The sequence below is a fragment of the Panulirus ornatus genome, chromosome 12 (genome assembly GCF_036320965.1).
Source record: "Panulirus ornatus isolate Po-2019 chromosome 12, ASM3632096v1, whole genome shotgun sequence".
Classification (NCBI taxonomy): domain Eukaryota; kingdom Metazoa; phylum Arthropoda; class Malacostraca; order Decapoda; family Palinuridae; genus Panulirus; species Panulirus ornatus.
The window spans coordinates 27136492-27158907 of record NC_092235.1 but is presented as its reverse complement, the minus strand read 5'-3'; the positions used below and the strand labels follow the sequence as shown (position 1 = coordinate 27158907).

Here is a 22416-nt window from a genome sequence, read left to right as displayed (position 1 = left end):
ACTTTGCCTACAGATGGTTTACCACCATCACGACTTTTAACCCTTGACCAGTTTGAGGTGATCCGCCATATAATCGAGCTCTGGCTGAAGCATGCACTTCGAACATAGGACGACCCAAGAGAGGAGGAAGGGTAAGAGATCTCAGAAACCTCAGCATCACAATGAGGCGCTCGCCATATCAAATAACCATAAATTGACAAATTCTACATAGTTGCTTGAGTGAGAGAGAGGCTTGACCTCGGAGTGGTGTTCGAGATCACCCGAGATCCGATCCGGATCAGTGAGGGGAACGCCCCCGTCCAGGGAGGTTGTTGTTTACATGTTCTCGAGGCCAACCTCCCACTGACGTCACAAACATGTAGGATTTTCACAAAGGTTCACCATTTCACCTTCGGCATCAGGTAATAGCCAACATTTAGGACTGTAGATGTCTCCGGATATCTCCATTAGACGCAGGTTTTGGCCCGTTCTTATTTGTACGTGAATGTGACGGGTAGTTCTTAGTATATTATGTAAGTTTACTCACTTGAGGTCCAAGGGACGACCCTAGGTATGATGTTGTGGCCTTTTACCTAACCCTGAAGGATCAGGTCAGAGGTCATGCCATCATACTAAAGGAGTCTGAGTTGTTAAAGATGGCCGTGCACTGTTACAGTGTTAAGATGGTTTTAAGTGAGCCAGTCCATTAGGATAGGCTAATGTTATCAAGCTGTAGGTGAAGGAAGTGGTTATTTTGCCGACTGTTCGACACCCGTGGGTCAAATGGTAGTTGAATTACTAATTTAACTTCACATTCAGAATGTCTAGGGATATTGGGTAATTTGTATTATAATGATAGATTACCTCTAATTGAAAATAAAATATGAGTTGGAGAGTGTGATTTGTAGGAATACAAATTATTCTATCGTACTGAATAAGGTACTAATAGTGAAAGTGCTGCATATGAGGGAAAATGTGGGGTCAGTTTAATTTAAAAGTACATTAAACTTGTCAAAAAAAAAAAAATGAGAACTCCCCCAACCCACCAGCAGCTGAAACTTGTTAGAAATATACGAACATTAATCTGGAATGTTGCTGGGATATTAGTTTTAGATTAATTTATGAACAGTTATGATTCATTAAAAAATGGTAAGAAGTCACATCTTACTCCTACCAGTTCTTCTGTCTGTTTATATTGAATAATTTGTTTTTCCTGGGTTTTAGGATGGACTCTTAATTATGTGATACTGTTGTTAATGGATCGTGATATTGAAATACATGGTGTACTATAGAACCATTTGAGAATTGGCATTTCCTGTCTTTTCTTAGAAATCACTCAACCCAGAAGGAGTGGGGTCCAATAAACGTAAACATGCCGACCCACCCCATCTATGCCATTGGTGGACTGTACCATAGACGTCGTCCGCAAGTTTGGAAAGACCATGAGAAAAATCTTATGTCTGGAGTAAGTCTTCTTTTAATGTTTTAAGATACAAGTTTATATTTTTCATTAGTTTGCCATCAGATTTTTCTTTTGTAGATTCTTGGTTTACGTGAGAGCATTATATGATATTTCTTATTTTTTGACTTAAGATATTGCCTAAAAGATTGTCTGTAGTGTTTACATACTGTACGTGAAAAAAAAAAATTAAGCTAAAGTTTTGGTCAAAATCAAGAGATTTTATAACTCAGTATATTATTGATTCTGAGGTATATGATATCTTCAGATGAATTCTTGTACAGGGTTCACTTCTGATCACTAAGGGTCAACAGTGAAAATGTGATTCAGGCACTGAAGTGAACATTGGGTATTATTACTTCGACATCTAACAAATTTTGCAAGGTTAGGTTAGGTTTGGTTGAACTTTTCTCCAATGGTTTTTGACTCTTAAATGATTCTGACCTTCATTTCTATCACAAACAGGTGATTGTCCAAAATGACATTATAATGGGGATTATTATGGAGATGGTAGTATTATTATTCAGGACACCCAGAGAATTTTGGAAGTTTATGTTAGGTTACATTTGGTTTGGTTGAAATTGGTTTTCCAATGGTTTTTGATGTCTTTTGAATGATCCTAACCTTCATTTCTGTCACAAACAGGTGGGTGTTTGAAACGGTAAATTTTGCTGAAGATTGTTGTGCCAGAAGTATTAAGGTGAAGACTCTGGTGGCACTGAAAACATTGAACATAAAGCAGTTTTGAGTTGTAACAGTAGTGTAGTTGTTAAAGAACAGAATAAGAAGGATGGAGTACGATTGTATTTAGTGATATTAACTTAGTAGTAGTGAAGCTGATGAACACTGGGAAAATTAGGTTAAATAATGTAAAAGCAGATGAAACTCGTCAAAATACAATAGAATTGCTCAAAACCACACTGAATTTTAATTCGCATGACAATCATGTACAAGCCCTTTTTGAACCTTGTTTACATACCACATTGTTATGCAGGTGGCAACCACGATGTTAACATACTTTTCAGATGAGATCAAAATTGATATAAATCACAGCTGCTTGATCCATCTAACCCTTACCATTGTAACTATATATTTCATATCTTGAAATAATGCTTCAGATCATGTTGTGACATTTATTCTATTCCCTAAACATGACACCATCGTTCTTAGCACTGTGTGGCTGAAGTTTGCTTAACAGAAGCATCCAATATGCCCAGTCATAGTTTCTGGAAGTCACCATTTAATGTTATGCTTGTATTTCTCACAGGTAGTGAACATTCTTGTCATAGTTTTTTTCTTTATTTGTACATGGTGGGCATTATGATATTGGTGGTGATAGTGGTTCCTTAATTAATTATTTCTTGCAGGTTGTCAGCATTGTGGTAATAGTGGTTGTTTGTGCATGTGTAAGTCAGCCTCAGTGGTTTTGGCTTGATGGTGGGGGTTGTAATACTCACACTATTGGGCTTTATCTCTTCTTCCACCCTGGACGGTTCCAGCCAGTTGAAGGGACGGCAGTTAATCCATCAACTTCTCATATAATATATTATACAAATGGAGAAGGTAGGTGTTGGTACTCACTGTTTTCAACTGAATACAGTTTACATATGCTCATGCTGAAAGTAATGTTGGCTTTGGTTGAGAAATTTAGGAAAGGATCTATTTTTGTAAATGCACACTGTGCTTTCATCAGAATTCTATGGTATGATGTTGATTTCTTGGAATAACTTGAATGAAAGGGACATGCATAAATATACAACAGTGAGTAGGGAACCTGGTCAGAGAGAAGTGTTGGACTCTGTACAGATTTATAGGTGTGCAAAAGATAGACTCCTAGATGTTAATGTGTTGGGAGGGGAAACTAATATGAATGAGAAGAGGGTGAGAAAGAAATGAGCTTGGAAAAAAGAGGTGTGTGTGTGTGTGTGTGTGTGTGTGTGTGTGTGTGTGTGTGTGTGAAATACTAGAAGAGATTGAGTATAGAATAGCTAAAGTTGTAAGCAAATGAAGCAAGGGGAATGGGAGATATTTAGTGAAGCAGTGATAGCATGTGCAAGAGATATGGGATATGGGCAGTTGAGAAATTGGTATTAATTGGCGGGGTGATTGTTCCCTCCATAAATATATAAATATGAAGGGGGAGGGGGATGGTATTCCATGTGTGGCGAGGTGGCGATGGGAATGAATAGGGGCAGGCAGTGTGAATTGTGTGCATGGGTATATATGTATGTGTCTGTGTGTGTATATATATGTGTACATTGAGATGTAGAGGTTTGTATATTTGCGTGTGTGGGCGTGTGTGTGTGTGTACATTGTGTATGGGGGTGGGTTGTGCCATTTCTTTTGTCTGTTTCCTTGCGCTACCTTGCAAACGCGGGAGACAGTGACAAAGGAAAATAAATAAAAATAAATAAAAAATATGTTACGTATGGCAGTATAGGGCATATAACTAATGACAGTTTGGTGATGATTCAAGATAAAGGGAGTAAAGTTAAGTGGGAGAGCAAGATCCTGGAAGAGATGTTCATGTGTAGTGAATGGAATTTGAAGGGCAAGGGATATACTTGTGTTAGAAACTGAACCATAAGAAGTGTTTTTGACTCTTGAATAGTATGGCATTTTGTCTGATTGAATAAAAGGTTTAATTGAGACTTGAGTCTCACCAGATATCCAGATTAAGTGTGCATTGAATAATTTTTGTGCTAAACGGGTGTGGAAGACTGTTCATGTAGTTACACTGAAGGAATATTAAGGATGTACACAAATGTATCTTAAGCTAATCGCATATGTTCTACCATTTGCTAATGGGAACAGAGTTATAGACACTAGACAGGTAAAGAGAATAGTTTTGTTGATACAGTAAAGTACAACATATACAAATGATGAATACTGTGATGACTATTTTGTTTTACTCACTTACTTAAAATATCTTTCACATAATGGAAAAGGACAAAAGTAAAACTTTAAACAGTATTGTACTTGATGTTAGAAGTGTTTTATTATTGCTTCTCCAGAACTGAAGTTTTGTGTGACACCAGAAATTGTCGCGTTAATGCGGGTTGTCATTGGTCTGATCTTTGTGATGATCTGCTCCTCGCTGCTGCAGATGCTGCTTGATATCAGTGGTCCTTCAGGGAGGATAATGAAGTGTATTAGAAAGAATGCTGTTGCGGGTATATTTTCAGGTAGGTGATATAGCATGAAAGATTATCCTTTGAATATTACCTTTATTTGAAGTAACAAATGTACTATAAAAATTTTCCATAGCTTGATTTTATGCCTTATTTTGAAAAAACTTTCAGTACTCAACATTTTCATCCACTGATGTTAGTAGTGCTCAATATGTAGTTGTCATGAAAGGCCTGACACTTCTTTCTCAGGTTGGAAGGCTTTCTGCAGATGATTGGGTTGGTATGATAAAACAGTCACCACTCTCAAAGTTAGATTTCATTGATCATATTCTTGCTTCTTTGTGGGTGAAAAATAGAGGATCTCAGCATAGCATTCATTCTTGCTGTCACTGCTGTGAATATTCTTAATTCTTTTCACCAAAATGTTAATTACCTCTAGCAGTTTACGATATAGTAATTTTGTTTCATGGGTTGTCAGCCTTTCATTTAAAAGTTGGTAATTTTGGGCCTATTGCCTGAATGTTTTATAACTATGAATATTAGTATAGTGTGAATACAACAAATTATAGCCTTCATTATCAGATACATATGTTCATTCTTTGTTAACTAAGAATATTAGTGAAGTGTGCATATGACCAAACATGGCCTTCATTATCAGATACATATGTTCACTCTTCACTGTTCCTTACAAGGATTGTACTTGATTTCAATAAAACAGTCTAAAGGGCCTCCTTAGAATCAGTGTAATTTACCAGATGTTACGTTTGGAATGATTAAATTGTGAACATATTTTTGCAGTGTTAGTCTGTGTTGTGTGTGTTGGGGTATGCTACTACATCACCACTTTGATAGAGAATCAGCAAGAGGCCACCAAGCCTGTTATTGGTCCCTCAGCTGTTGCCCGAGTACAGGTCAAATTGGACATTGGATTTTATCTTCTTATATTTGCAGGTATAAAGTGCACTTTTTTTTTTTTTCAGTGTTCAAAGTTCATGATCTCCAAATCAGAGGGTTATGGACAAAACCCATATACACAGTGCTGAATAGATAGCATGCATTGTTTCCCAAAACTTTGTTGATTGTTGGCATGTTTGGCAGGGAAATAAGACTCGTCTAATTTTCAAAGCTTATGTTTCAGCCCAGTCATTCAGGATGTTTCCTTGCCATATTAATTGTTGTACATAATATAGATTTTATGTGACTTTATGTCACCAGAATTGAATCTGTTGATCTTTGTCTTTCCATTTTTTTTTTTTTTTTGGTAGCTAAATTCTTATCTTTATCATTTCAATATAGGCATATTTTTTATTGAATTGATATATATTGTTCAGTTAAAAATAATTTGAGGAAATATATATATATTCCTCAACCAACTGATCAGCAGCAGCTAACAGGGAGGAAGAGTGTGTGATAAAAGAATTCATCTTGCCATAGCTAGAGTTTTAATGGAGATTATTTTTTCATAATTGACCCGCTAGTTTAGAAAAAATGAATGCAAAGAAATTCAGGAATACTTTACCACATACTGCAAAACCATAAACAACAAACAGAAAAACCAGTGACAGTAGCTTATAAGCCAGGGTTTGTATGGCCCATGTCTAGAACTAGAGATTTTTGGGGAAAAGCAAGGAGGATATAAGTTTAGACTTTCTGGGTGGAGTAGATGTAACCCAGTCAGGTTTAATGTGTTTGAAATCCAGTATCTCTCTCTTTTAAACTGTTCACAAGCTTGCCATTTCATGTGATAGCTCTGTCATTTCCTCACATCACTGTAAACATGCTTATTTTTATTATTATTGTAACTTCTGATGCTCTTTGGAAGCTTCACACCACAGAGGTAGCAAAATCTTCCTCCATAAATCTTAGAAGTATTTTCAAACACTGAAGATTCTTCTCTTTTGAGGAATTACTCCAGTTATGCAAAGGATTAATACACTCTAGTCTGGAGCATTGCTACCATAATAAGTCTTATCTCAATGAACATTCTTACTTGTAACAGTCAAATTTAAGGCAATTCAACTTATCAATCTTCTAACATTGGATCCTTTGGATTGGAAGTATCCAGATTACTTTTGATATGGTTGTTTGATCACTTGCCTTGTGTATTCATTGTGAGATGTTATAATACCAGGTTTTTAGATAAATACCTTTTATATTTTCAAGCTTTGATCAGTTTTTAGATTTCTTTGTACAGAATATGTGGATCAGAACTACTACATTAACCCTTTTAAAACAGCCTGGTCATATACATTACTGGATTTTTTTTTTTCTGCTCACTGCAGCTGGGACCCAAATGATAAAGTTCTTGTATTGGCTACCCATGCATTGGAGGTGGTTTTTTAATACTTGATGGCCGTTTCCTGTGTTAGCGAGGTAGTGCCAGGAACAGACAAAGAAAGGCCACATTCACTCTTATCTGTTCTCTAACTGTCATGTGCATTGTACTGAAACTTCAGCTGGTGATGAAGAATATGGCATTTAATTACCAGATGCTATAGGCAGAATTTTTCCATACACAGGTCATTGTATGCAAATTTGCATGAGATCTGTCTCCTCTACTTTATGTAATAATTGGTGAAGCTCTTACAAAATAGTTGATAGTTATGAAGACCCATTCTTTCAAATCATATTTGTTTGTGACAGACACCCCAAAATACCACAGATCACATAGTGTATACCTGACAGTACTCCAGGTGTGCCTCGTATGCTTGGCAGCAGAGCAGTATGTTTTAAAGTTAAAACGCACAAAAAAATTTTCACCAGGGTAAGTTGGGGATCATTTTACAGAGGGAATCATGTTCCAGTTAATTGTGACTATAAACTTAATTTTTTTTTTTTTTTTTTTTGTCGCTGTCTCCCGCGTTTGCAAGGTAGCGCAAGGAAACAGACGAAAGAAATGGCCCAACCCACCCCCATACACATGTATATACATACGTCCACACACGCAAATATACATACCTACACAGCTTTCCATGGTTTACCCCAGACGCTTCACATGCCTTGATTCAATCCACTGACAGCACGTCAACCCCAGTATACCACATCGCTCCAATTCACTCTATTCCTTGCCCTCCTTTCACCCTCCTGCATGTTCAGGCCCCGATCACACAAAATCTTTTTCACTCCATCTTTCCACCTCCAATTTGGTCTCCCTCTTCTCCTCGTTCCCTCCACCTCCGACATATATTCTCTTGGTCAATCTTTCCTCACTCATTCTCTCCATGTGCCCGAACCATTTCAAAACACCCTCTTCTGCTCTCTCAACCATGCTCTTTTTATTTCCACACATCTCTCTTACCCTTACGTTACTTACTCAATCAAACCACCTCACACCACACATTGTCCTCAAACATCTCATTTCCAGCACATCCATCCTCCTGCGCACAACTCTATCCATAGCCCACGCCTCGCAACCATACAACATTGTTGGAACCACTATTCCTTCAAACATACCCATTTTTGCTTTCCGAGATAATGTTCTCGACTTCCACACATTCTTCAAGGCTCCCAGAATTTTCGCCCCCTCCCCCACCCTATGATCCACTTCCGCTTCCATGGTTCCATCCGCTGCCAGATCCACTCCCAGATATCTAAAACACTTCACTTCCTCCAGTTTTTCTCCATTCAAACTCACCTCCCAATTGACTTGACCCTCAACCCTACTGTACCTAATAACCTTGCTCTTATTCACATTTACTCTTAACTTTCTTCTTTCACTTAATATTTAGTATATTTGAGAATCTTCCACAGAGTGTATAGTTTGTGTTAGGATTGCCACAGTGAATGTTAATGTTTTACTCATTAGTATTTTTGTTGTAATTAAGATGAAAAATCTCTATTGCCATCAGAAGAGCCTTTGAATGTTCTCTGACTGTCATGTCAATCAGTTGTTGGTATGACGATTAAAATTGATATCATCTCAGCTTACCAGAGATGTAAGCAGAGAGTAAGGGAGTGTTCACTCTTCAAATTGTCTTACCTCATTTTGTCATAGTTGCCATGTTTCACTTCAAGAAAACCTGTTTATCTATCTACCTGTATCTTGACACCTGTTCCAATGGAATTCCCTCAAGGGGTTGGCCACTGCAATAGAGTCTTCATAACTAGTGAACTCCAGTGCAACTTCTTAGCCTTCAGTGCCTCACTCTTTAACAGGCCACTGGCATAGGGCAACTCCTGCACAGTATTGGCATAGGCTCCTGCCTAATACTTCTACCTAATGTTTCTACTTAATGCTCCTGTCTAAAACCATCATTTGTTAATCATTTAAACCTCACACAAAAATACATGTAGTATGACCTGTATGTATGAAAAATTAGTGAGAGTTCTACCATAAATTCACAGGGCTTTTCTTGTACCACAAATAAAATTTGAATCAACTTAAGTAGAATAATCATACTGGTATTAACTAAACAGAGGAATGGTTTATTCCGCAGTTACCCACATGATACCCATACTATTTTTTTGAAGTCCACCTGTAATTTCATTTTTTTCCCCCATCCCAAATCATGTGTAATTTGCTAATTTTGCACCAGCAGAATTAACTTAGTCTTGGTACCTAAACTTAACTTGCCTTTCAGTTACCCTCAGGGTTTTTTTTGAAAGAACACTTTCTGCTCCTTTGATGGACTTTGAGTTTTGAAAACAATTGTATCGGAGTGACCTTGTAGATATTTGTGGCAGTGATAGTGGACTCTTAATGAGTTAGAGTAATGAAGTTAGTGAATTTAAGAAACAAGTAACTGGCCAGGCCTTTGTGAAGATAGACATTTTAACATATTTAAGGAGTCGCACCTTTCACATGCTCTTGTTCACTAGTATGGACACAAATGACCATTATTTTTGTACTGCCATCTGCAATTTCTTTATCAAGCTGGATATTTTACTGATTTATAAAGCTGAAATGTTTCATACATATTTTATATTTCTTCAAGGATTCTATCAAGCAGAAGTAAATGTATTTCATTTCCATTGAATATTTGGGCTAAGCATGTTAATGGAAAAATTAGATAATTTTGTTCTACATTAGGTCATTCTTGATAGCTCCTGAATTTTTTTGTCTTTTTAAAGTGATGCAAGTGATTGACTAAAACTAAGTATTCTGTTTTATAACCTACAGGTGGGATGTCAGTTGTAGCTGTGGGTTGTAGCTGGCTCCGACCAGCACACATATTTCAGGAGGGAGATTCTGCTCCTTTGATGGAAGACTGGGGTGGGCTTGAAGGATTAGAGACATTTTCAGTCCCTCCTGGCAGTTCACTGTCAGCTCATATACCATACTTAAGCGACCTTGAGCCCCCACCACCAGTTGAGGGGCATCCTCCTCCTCCGTATACCCCATGATAAATTCATTATGTATTGTACTGAAGGACTCATATTTAGATAATCTGGGTACATTGTTTTTAATTACTGTAATATTGATGAGTAAAATAAGTATATTTGATTGCTGGATGCAAATATATGACAAAAATGCAATACAAAACACATGGATGTAGTATTTTTGCAGTTACAGGATGTTATTTGCATCCTTTCTCAAGAGATTAATACTTCCCTATAATTTAATAACACTGCTGGACAGATGTTCTTGTGCATGTCCTATATACAATTTGTCTGTTGCGTAATGTTTTAAAGATGTCAGATTATTGGATTAGTCGCAGAATTTTTTTAAGAAGTTTGATGCAAAATCATCATACGGTAATTGTGCTTCAGATATATATTTAGTTTGCTAGAATCCAAGAATTGGGTTTTCCCACAATCTTAAATTCATTTATTGCTTTATAGTATGTAAAGTATTTGCTTTATATAAGTTACTGGAAAGACTGCTTCAGAATATTTAGTGTCCTCGTTTATGTTAATAGCTAGAAGACAGTCTTATGTTGATTCTGATTGATTTATGTATGATATATTTTGCTCCCTAACTCCTTGTATAAGTTTAACTATCCAGTGCCATGTAACTCATAACCACCAAGGCTCCTTTCAATACAGCCTTAACTATGTTTTGTCTGGATGCATTATAGGCTCAAAAGAGTAAACTGTTGTTAAATACCGTTTCAGAAGTACGGGTTTTGGAGTTCGTAGCTATCATCCCTGCTCTAGCATATTCAGTGACTTCACCATTCTTTTACTTGAGTTATTGGTCCTGACAGTATAATGTTATAAAGATGAAGAGCATAATCTTGAATTAAGTTAATTGTTATAGATGATACAGTACCCTGAAATAGATGGTTCGAAGTGACAAGGTTAGTGATTCACTGTGATATTTATATTTAACTGAAGTTAACTATTCTTTGACCATGTGTGGTGAAAAATCCATGCAGTTTTATATATATGTGCACTTTACATTGTTCATGTTACTTGAAGATGTTTAGAAGTGTTTGTAAGACAAAATTTAGATGCGGTACATTTTTTATTTCATGAGCATTACAGTCAGCAAGTTAAAATATTTTATATGTTTACCTTTTCTGCTTATAGAGTATGGTGGCTCACAGAAAACATCCCCCCTAAACTTCTTTCCAATCATCTTGCTCCAGGTTTCTTCATGGATATCATCACAGCATATTTCCTTTCACCTTTTTGTAACTTTCTCAAGCATTGGTATTCTTCACCAGGTAGGTAAATCACCTCAGTACCACATTTTTTACTTTTTCAGCCACCTATAGTTCCTTTAAAGCATCGTATCACATATATTTGGTTATTCCTCCCATATTTTTTTCTTCATGCACTTTGAAGAAAATTTTTCTTAACTGCTTGCACTTGCCAATGCTTATTTCTGTACTGTACCATAGTGTGAGTTACACTACTACTGTACTTCACATGAATCATGCCATGGTTGAAATTCTGTAATCTTACTTTCACTACTCTCCCCAAAAGCTCCACCAATTTTGTTTTCCTTCATCATTCTTATATATGCTTTCATTTCACTATAGATCTGGAAATTTTTCGAACTTGTTCAGTTTCTATACTTCCCAGTTATATTAAATGAAGATGGAAACAAATTTGAAAGTAATAACCTCAACCACTCTAATTTAATGTGCATATATGTGTGACAGTTGTGATGGCTGGAGAAAGTACTTCATGGGCTGATGATTTAAGGGAAGGAAATGGCTGACTGGATTTAAATAGTAAGTTTCTTTGTAAAAATTACTCATGCACTGAATTTTTCTCAGTAAGTGAAACAAGATGTATATCTCAAACTTGTTAAGCCTTTCTCGGGAATATGGATGAAGCCAGTGCTGGTGTATTTGTGAACCTGGAAAATAATCAGGCTTTTTGCGTAGTGCACCATATTTATGGAGACAATAGTTGAATAATTATGGATTTTATATCAATATTTGAATGTCATCATGATCTGTTCGTACTTGTAAGAGGTCTTGATGGTTGTCATTACTAATAGTGAAAATGCAAGGAGGTAAATTTTCTTAAATGTGGAGATTTGTTTTGGCCATTCATAGTTCTTTCACCCCATAGCAGGAAATAAGATGAACATTTTTCTGGATCAGTGATTGGTTATCCATTAACAACAAAAAAGATCAGGGGATACCATTAACATTATTACATAGAATTAAGTTGCTCTTTATAATGATTTTGAATACCTTCCTGATATATTTAATAAGATGGTACTTTTGATAATACTACAAATTAACTTTAAAGAGAGCATTGACTGTGCCTGATTGAATTCATCCTCATCTAAAGTAAGAGGCATAACAAAAGATGTGTGAGAATTGTCAGCACTATGGGTCTCTGATCATATGTTAGTGTACATATAGCATAAGTCCAGTAGATGGATTACTTTTTGTAGCTGGTAATATGTGTCTCATGAATGTGCCTACATAAACCTTTTAATGGTAACATAGCAGCCTTAAGAAATCAATTTATTTTTTATGAATTTCTTGATAGAAGTACTTTAATGTTTGAAGCATACTGTATAAGCTAACTTCAAGTAGATGATTCCTTGTGTGTGTGGATTTTAGGAATTAATGTAGCCAGGCTGCCTTTATGATGCTAGGACATGCGTTTTGTCATGGGTGTGTTTGTTCATATACTTGAAAGTGTTTACTATTGTGTATCACTTTAGCTGGACCTCATTAAGTAGCAGATATCTGTTTCTGATAAACTCTGCTTTCATCCAACTTATGGTGGACATTACAGAAGTGAAAGCAAAATTTATGTATGTACATTATTTTTTCTCATACTTGATCATCATTTCCTGTGTTAGTAAGGTATTGCCAAGAGCAGATGAGGAAAAGCCACACCCATTCTCTAGCTATCATGTGTAATGCACCAAAACCACAGGTTCATATTCACAACCAGGCCCCACAGACCTTTCCATGGTTTACCCCAGAAGCTTTACATGCCCTAGTTCGGTCCATTGACAGCCCATAGACCAAAGTATACCACTTTGTTCCAGTTCACTTTAACCCATGCATGCCTTTTGCCCTCCTGCATGTTCAGGCCCCGCTCGCTCAAAATCTTTTCTCTCTATCCTTCCATCTCCAATTTGGTCTCCCCATTCTCATTGTTCCCTTCACTTCATGCACATATATCCTCTGTCAACCTTTCCTAACTCATTCCTCCATATGTCAACCATTACAACACACCCTCTTTTGCTCTCTCAACCATTCTCTTTCTAATGCTGGACACCTCTCATACCCTTTCTTTGGAAAGGTCTGTAGGGCCTGGATGTGAATAGGGAGCTGTGGTTTTGGTGCATTACACATGACAGCTAGAGACTGAGTGTGAATGAATGTGGCCATTTTTGTCTGTTTTCCTGGCACTACCTGTTGGCATAGGAAGCAGCGGTCAAGTATAATAAATAAATAAATTTCATATATATATATATATATATATATTTTTTTTTTTTTTTTTTTTTTTATACTTTGTCGCTGTCTCCCGCGTTTGCGAGGTAGCGCAAGGAAACAGACGAAAGAAATGGCCCAACCCCCCCCCCCCATACACATGTACATACACACGTCCACACACGCAAATATTCATACCTACACAGCTTTCCATGGTTTACCCCAGACGCTTCACATGCCTTGATTCAATCCACTGACAGCACGTCAACCCCTGTATACCACATCGCTCCAATTCACTCTATTCCTTGCCCTCCTTTCACCCTCCTGCATGTTCAGGCCCCGATCACACAAAATCCTTTTCACTCCATCTTTCCACCTCCAATTTGGTCTCCCTCTTCTCCTCGTTCCCTCCACCTCCGACACATATATCCTCTTGGTCAATCTTTCCTCACTCATTCTCTCCATGTGCCCAAACCACTTCAAAACACCCTCTTCTGCTCTCTCAACCACGCTCTTTTTATTTCCACACATCTCTCTTACCCTTACGTTACTTACTCGATCAAACCACCTCACACCACACATTGTCCTCAAACATCTCATTTCCAGCACATCCATCCTCCTACGCACAACTCTATCCATAGCCCACGCCTCGCAACCATACAACATTGTTGGAACTACTATTCCTTCAAACATACCCATTTTTGCTTTCCGGGATAATGTTCTCGACTTCCACACATTTTTCAAGGCTCCCAAAATTTTCGCCCCCTCCCCCACCCTATGATCCACTTCCGCTTCCATGGTTCCATCCGCTGACAGATCCACTCCCAGATATCTAAAACACTTCACTTCCTCCAGCCTCTCACCATTCAAACTCACCTCCCAATTGACTTGACCCTCAACCCTACTGTACCTAATAACCTTGCTCTTATTGACATTTACTCTTAACTTTCTTCTTCCACACACTTTACCAAACTCCGTCACCAGCTTCTGCAGTTTCTCACATGAATCCGCCACCAGCGCTGTATCATCAGCGAACAACAACTGACTCACTTCCCAAGCTCTCTCATCCCCAACAGACTTCATACTTGCCCCTCTTTCCAAAACTCTTGCATTTACCTCCCTAACAACCCCATCCATAAACAAATTAAACAACCATGGAGACATCACACACCCCTGCCGCAAACCTACATTCACTGAGAACCAATCACTTTCCTCTCTTCCTACACGTACACATGCCTTACATCCTCGATAAAAACTTTTCACTGCTTCTAACAACTTTCCTCCCACACCATATATTCTTAATACCTTCCACAGAGCATCTCTATCAACTCTATCATATGCCTTCTCCAGATCCATAAATGCTACATACAAATCCATTTGCTTTTCTAAGTATTTCTCACATACATTCTTCAAAGCAAACACCTGATCCACACATCCTCTACCACTTCTGAAACCACACTGCTCTTCCCCAATCTGATGCTCTGTACATGCCTTCACCCTCTCAATCAATACCCTCCCATATAATTTACCAGGAATACTCAACAAACTTATACCTCTGTAATTTGAGCACTCACTCTTATCCCCTTTGCCTTTGTACAATGGCACTATGCAAGCATTCCGCCAATCCTCAGGCACCTCACCATGAGTCATACATACATTAAATAACCTTACCAACCAGTCAACAATACAGTCACCCCCTTTTTTAATAAATTCCACTGCAATACCATCCAAACCTGCTGCCTTGCCGGCTTTCATCTTCCGCAAAGCTTTTACTACCTCTTCTCTGTTTACCAAATCATTTTCCCTAACCCTCTCACTTTGCACACCACCTCGACCCAAACACCCTATATCTGCCACTCTGTCATCAGACACATTCAACAAACCTTCAAAATACTCATTCCATCTCCTTCTCACATCACCACTACTTGTTATCACCTCCCCATTTACGCCCTTCACTGAAGTTCCCATTTGCTCCCTTGTCTTACGCACCCTATTTACCTCCTTCCAGAACATCTTTTTATTCTCCCTAAAATTTACTGATAGTCTCTCACCCCAACTCTCATTTGCCCTTTTTTTCACCTCTTGCACCTTTCTCTTGACCTCCTGTCTCTTTCTTTTATACTTCTCCCACTCAATTGCATTTTTTCCCTGCAAAAATCGTCCAAATGCCTCTCTCTTCTCTTTCACTAATACTCTTACTTCTTCATCCCACCACTCACTACCCTTTCTAAACAGCCCACCTCCCACTCTTCTCATGCCACAAGCATCTTTTGCGCAATCCATCACTGATTCCCTAAATACATCCCATTCCTCCCCCACTCCCCTTACTTCCATTGTTCTCACCTTTTTCCATTCTGTACACAGTCTCTCTTGATACTTCTTCACACAGGTCTCCTTCCCAAGCTCACTTACTCTCACCACCTTCTTCACCCCAACATTCACTCTTCTTTTCTGAAAACCCATACTAATCTTCACCTTAGCCTCCACAAGATAATGATCAGACATCCCTCCAGTTGCACCTCTCAGCACATTGACATCCAGAAGTCTCTCTTTCGCACGCCTGTCCATTAACACGTAATCCAATAACGCTCTCTGGCCATCTCTCCTACTTACATAAGTATACTTATGTATATCTCGCTTTTTAAACCAGGTATTCCCGATCATCAGTCCTTTTTCAGCACATAAATCTACAAGCTCTTCACCATTTCCATTTACAACACTGAACACCCCATGCATACCAATTATTCCCTCAACTGCCACATTACTCACCTTTGCATTCAAATCACCCATCACTATAACCCGGTCTCGTGCATCAAAACCGCTAACACACTCATTTAGCTGTTCCCAAAACACTTGCCTCTCATGATCTTTCTTCTCATGCCCAGGTGCATATGCACCAATAATCACCCACCTCTCTCCATCAACTTTCAGTTTTACCCATATTAATCGAGAATTTACTTTCTTACATTCTATGACATACTCCCACAACTCCTGTTTCAGGAGTATTGCTACTCCTTCCCTTGCTCTTGTCCTCTCACTAACCCCTGACTTCACTCCCCAGACATTTCCAAACCACTCTTCCCCTTTACCCTTGAGCTTCGTTTCACTCAGAGCCAAAACATCCAGGTTCTGAGTGAAACGAAGCTCAAGGGTAAAGGGGAAGAGTGGTTTGGAAATGTCTGGGGAGTGAAGTCAGGGGTTAGTGAGAGGACAAGAGCAAGGGAAGGAGTAGCAATACTCCTGAAACAGGAGTTGTGGGAGTATGTCATAGAATGTAAGAAAGTAAATTCTCGATTAATATGGGTAAAACTGAAAGTTGATGGAGAGAGGTGGGTGATTATTGGTGCATATGCACCTGGGCATGAGAAGAAAGATCATGAGAGGCAAGTGTTTTGGGAACAGCTAAATGAGTGTGTTATATATATATATATATATATATATATATATATATTTTTTGTCGGTCTCCCGCGTTTGCGAGATAGCGCAAGGAAACAGACGAAAGAAATGGCCCAACCCACCCCCATACACATGTATATACATACACGTCCACACACGCAAATATACATACCTATACATCTCAATGAACACATATATACACACACACAGACACATACATATATACCCATGCACACAATTCACACTGTCTGCCTTTATTCATTCCCATCGCCACCTCGCCACACATGGAATACCATCCCCCCCCCTCATGTGTGCGAGGTAGCGCTAGGAAAAGACAACAAAGGCCCCATTCGTTCACACTCAGTCTCTAGCTGTCATGCAATAATGCCCGAAACCACAGCTCCCTTTCCACATCCAGGCCCCACACAGCTTTCCATGGTTTACCCCAGACGCTTCACATGCCCTGATTCAATCCACTGACAGCACGCCAACCCCGGTATACCACATCGATCCAATTCACTCTATTCCTTGCCCGCCTTTCACCCTCCTGCATGTTCAGGCCCCGATCACTCAAAATCTTTTTCACTCCATCTTTCCACCTCCAATTTGGTCTCCCACTTCTCCTCGTTCCCTCCACCTCCGACACATATATCCTCTTGGTCAACCACATATACATATTCATACTCCCATGCCTTCATCCATTCCTGGTGCTACCCTGCCCCACAGGAAAACACCATCGCTATCCTCTCCTTCAGCGAGGTAGTCCAGGAAAACAGACAAAAAAGGCCACATTTGTTCACACTCAGTCTCTAGCTGTCTTTATTCATTTATTAATTTATTATACTTGATTGCCATTTCTCACATCAGCAAGGTAGCACCAGAAAACAGACAAAGAATGACCCATGGCCCAACCACTCATATCCTCCACGAACATATACATCAACGCTCACACACACATATATACCAACATATATACAAAGACATATATGTATATACACATGTACATATTCATACTTGCTTGCCTTCATCCTTTCCTGGCACTAACCTGCCCCACAGGAAACAGCATCACTACCCCTTGCTTCTTTTTTCTTACATATTCATAATTTCCCCTGATAACGAGGTTGTGTTGAGAAGAGATGACTAAGCCTTAGAGGGAAATGCCCTCATGTGGACAATATGTAGTGTGAGGTGGTTTGATTGAGTAAAAAGGCGATAAGATAGTGGTTGAGAGTGCAGAAAAGGGCAAGTTAAAATGGTTTGGACAAAGAGAGAATGAGTAAGGAATGGTTGGCAAAGAGGACATATGTGCCAGAAGTGGAGGAAACTATGATAATGAGGATACCAAATTTTCATGTTACATCATTTCCTGCATAGCAAGGTAGCACCAGGAACAATCTTCATTGAGGTTGTATCATGGTCAGAGGACAGGTGGCAACAGTCTTGTTAGAGACCTGCTTGCTCTACATGAGTTTATCATATCCCAACTCCTGCATGGAGTGTAACCTAAAAGCTGCAGGAGTCCCTACATGGACTTGGATCATGATTTATAATGATTACATCACTGTTACTTTTCTATGGGAATATATTATTAAATCTGTATATTAATCTTATTAGGCAGTAAATGAAATTTATTGTTGACATTTGGTTATTCCTTTGTATATATTGTATATTGAAGAATATATGAAATATTATTATAGCTATTTATGCTCAGTTCTTTATGTATCTGTTACTCATTTTGATATACATTCCATAATATACAGAAACTTTGTTATGTATGTCAGAGGAATCTCATTATCCAGTGGTTATATTTCACTTTGTATTTAGTTTTCAGCAATAAAAAACTCTTCTGACTTTGTTTCTTTATTCTCCAATGCCGTAATATACGAAAAGTAATCTGATTATGAGTTCACTAAATTGCTAAGACCAATCAGGTACTGGCCATAAATTATCATAGGCCCTTCAGCAAATGCAAATCAAGATAAACTACAGAGCAACCTGTGTAGCTTTGCAGGGAATGGTGGATTCTGATTTTGATGCATCATACAGCAAAAGGTTGGACGTGAGCTAATAAGGCATTTTTTCATTTTTCTTGATGCTACCTTGCTAAAATGGGAAAGGCAATCGGGTATCAAAAAACTTATGAAATGAGAAAACTAAACAGCTCCAAGCTTCTGGTTGTCATTCACACCAAAGATGAAAAAGAAAATATATACAAAGATAAAACTCATTCCACCTGAGAGGCATGAAATAGTTGACCAAAAAAAGAGTAAGGTGTTTTAAGTCCTCTACCTGTTAACATCATGTCTACCACTACACAGCTTTGAGGCTTTATTTTACCCTAACAAACATAGTTGAAATATTGCCTAATTTAAACACATTTAGGTTCATTATTGGTAACTTTGTTAAGGGAGAATTCTACATAAACTTTTACTGGAAGTGAATAATTTTTTTTTGAAAATGCACCTATTTTGGAGGCCATCCTTACAGAATATTTTTGTTCTATTGTCTTCTTCAAAGATGAAGATTAACTAATTTATACACCTTATCACAGGTTTTACAGGGAATACAGCAGACACCTGATTTGTCTATTAGATGACTGGCTATATTTCATCAAAGATATTCCTTTGGTATCTTATCTATATCTACTTATTATACTTTGTCGCTGTCTCCCGCGTTACCAAGGTAGCGCAAGCAAACAGACGAAAAAAATGGCCCAACCCACCCACATACACATGTATATACATAAACGCCCACACACGAACATATACATACCTATACATTTCAACCTATACATACATATATATACATAGACATATACATAAATACACCTGTACATATTCATACATGCTACCTTCATCCATTCCTGCCACACATGAAATGGCAACAACAACAACAACAACACACACACACACACCCACACCCAGCAAGGAAAACTACCATAATGATTTCAATCACTATAAATTAAGCAACAAAAACATTCTAGTTCTACCTTCCTTATCATTTCTATACATGTGGCATCTCATTTGAAAATTATATTAAAAAACTACACCATGCAAAAGTCTGACAAAAAGAAAGCTTGTCATCTAATGAAAACTTAATTGTCAACTCAGTTTCCAGTGAAAACTGTGATAAGGCATATATATATGTATATATATCTCCCCTATCCCTGGGGATAGGGGAGAAAGAATACTTCCCACGCATTCTTCATGTGTCGTAGAAGGTGACTAAAGGGGACGGGAGCGGGGGGCCAGAAACCCTCCCCTCCTTGTATTTTAACTTTCTAAAAGGGGAAACAGAAGAAGGAGTCGTGTGGGGAGTGCTCATCCTCCTCGAAGGCTCAGATTGGGGTGTCTAAATGTGTGTGGATGTATCCAAGATGAGAAAAAGGAGAGATAGGTAGTATGTTTGAGGAAAGGAACCTTGATGTTCTGGCTCTGAGTGAAATGAAGCTCAAGGGTAAAGGGGAAGAGTGGTTTGGGAATGTCTTGGGAGTAAAGTCAGGGGTTAGTGAGAGGACAAGAGCATGGGAAGGAGTAGCACTACTCCTGAAACAGGAGTTGTGGGAGTATGTGACAGAGTGTAAGAAAGTAAATTCTAGATTGATATGGGTAAAACTGAAAGTTAATGGAGAGAGATGGGTGATTATTGGTGCATATGCACCTGGGCATGAGAAGAAAGATCATGAGGCAAGTGTTTTGGGAGCAGCTGAATGAGTGTGTTAGTGGTTTTGATGCACAAGACTGGGTTATAGTGATGGGTGATTTAAATGCAAAGGTGAGTAATGTGGCAGTTGAGGGAATAATTGGTATACATGGGGTGTTCAGTGTTGTAAATGGAAATGGTGAAGAGCTTGTAGATTTATGTGCTGAAAAAGGACTGGTGATTGGGAATACCTGGTTTATAAGTATACGTATGTAATAGGAGAGATGGCCAGAGAGCGTTATTGGATTACGTGTTAACTGATAGGCACGTGAAAGAGAGACTTTTGGATGTTAATGTGCTGAGAGGTGCAACTGGAGGGATGTCTGATCATTATCTTGTGGAGGCGAAAGTAAAGATTTGTAGGGGTTTTCAGAAAAGAAGAGAGAATGTTGGGGTGAAGAGAGTGGTGAGAGTAAGTGAGCTTGGGAAGGAGACTTGTGTGAGGAAGTACCAGGAGAGATTGAGTACAGAATGGAAAAAGGTGAGAACAAAGGAGGTACGGGGGGTGGGGGAGGAATGGGATATATTTAGGGAAGCAGTGATGGCTTGCGCAAAAGATGCTTGTGGCATGAGAAGCATGGGAGGTGGGTTGATTAGAAAGGGTAGTGAGTGGTGGGATGAAGAAGTAAGAGTATTAGTGAAAGAAGAGAGAAGCATTTGGACGATTTTTGCAGGGAAAAAATGCAAATGAGTGGGAGATGTATAAAAGAAAGAGGCAGGAGGTCAAGAGAAAGGTGCAAGAGGTGAAAAAGAGGGCAAATGAGAGTTGGGGTGAGCGAGTATCATTAAATTTTAGGGAGAATAAAAAGATGTTTTGGAAGGAGGTAAATAAAGTGCATAAGACAAGGGAGCAAATGGGAACTTCAGTGAAGGGGGCTAATGGGGAGGTGATAACAAGTAGTGGTGATGTGAGAAGGAGATGGAGTGAGTATTTTGAAGGTTTGTTGAATGTTTGATGACAGAGTGACAGATATAGGGTGTTTTGGTCGAGGTGGTCTGCAAAGTGAGAGGGTTAGGGAAAATGATTTGGTAAACAGAGAAGAGATAGTAAAAGCTTTGCAGAAGATGAAAGCCGGCAAGGCAGCAGGTTTGGATGGTATTGCAGTGGAATTTATTAAAAAAGGGGGTGACTGTATTGTTGACTGGTTGGTAAGGTTATTTAATGTATGTATGATTCATGGTGAGGTGCCTGAGGATTGGCGGAATACTTGCATAGTGCCATTGTACAAAGGCAAAGGGGATAAGAGTGAGTGCTCAAATTACAGAGGTATAAGTTTGTTGAGTATTCCAGGTAAATTATATGGGAGGGTAGTGACTGAGAGGGTGAAGGTGTGTACAGAGCATCAGATTGGGGAAGAGCAGTGTGGTTTCAGAAGTGGTAGAGGATGTGTATATCAGGTGTTTGCTTTGAAGAATGTATGTGAGAAATACTTAGAAAAGCAAATGGATTTGTATGTAGCATTTATGGATCTGAAGAAGGCATATGATAGAGTTGATAGAGATGCTCTGTGGAAGGTATTAAGAATATATGGTGTGGGAGGCAAGTTGTCAGAAGCAGTGAAAAGTTTTTATCAAGGATGTAAGGCATGTGTACGTGTAGGAAGAGAGGAAAGTGATTGGTTCTCAGTGAATGTAGGTTTGTGGCAGGGGTGTGTGATGTCTCCATGGTTGTTTAATTTGTTTATGGATGGGGTTGTTAGGGAGGTGAATGCAAAAGTTTTGGAAAGAGGGGCAAGTATGAAGTCTGTTGTGGATGAGAGAGCTTGGGAAGTTAGTCAGTTGTTGTTCGCTGATGATACAGCACTGGTGGCTGATTCATGCGAGAAACTGCAGAAGCTGGTAACTGAGTTTGGTATAGTGTGTGAAAGAAGAAAGTTAAGATTAAATGTGAATAAGAGCAAGGTTATTAGTTACAGTAGGGTTGAGGGTCAAGTCAATTGGGAGGTAAGTTTGA

General features: G+C 38.6%; 1 protein-coding gene across 1 annotated transcript; it reads left to right on the top strand.

The window, feature by feature from the left end:
• The first annotated feature begins 261 nt into the window (after positions 1-261).
• Positions 262-10487, top strand: LOC139751936 (transmembrane protein 127-like). Its single transcript, XM_071667639.1, has 6 exons — positions 262-401; positions 1309-1444; positions 2806-3001; positions 4453-4623; positions 5368-5520; positions 9689-10487. Exons 2-6 carry the CDS (start codon positions 1352-1354, stop codon positions 9910-9912), a joined length of 837 nt encoding a protein of 278 aa, XP_071523740.1. The 5' UTR covers positions 262-401; positions 1309-1351; the 3' UTR covers positions 9913-10487.
• Positions 10488-22416: the final 11929 nt, after the last annotated feature.

Excerpts from the sequence above, each read along its gene's own strand:
- LOC139751936 (XM_071667639.1), top strand. The coding sequence starts at position 1,352 with ATGCCGACCCACCCCATCTATGCCATTGGTGGACTGTACCATAGACGT. Across the intron at positions 1,445-2,805 it reads AGAAAAATCTTATGTCTGGA|GTTGTCAGCATTGTGGTAAT; the intron begins GTAAGTCTTCTT and ends TATTTCTTGCAG. Across the intron at positions 5,521-9,688 it reads TTATCTTCTTATATTTGCAG|GTGGGATGTCAGTTGTAGCT; the intron begins GTATAAAGTGCA and ends TATAACCTACAG.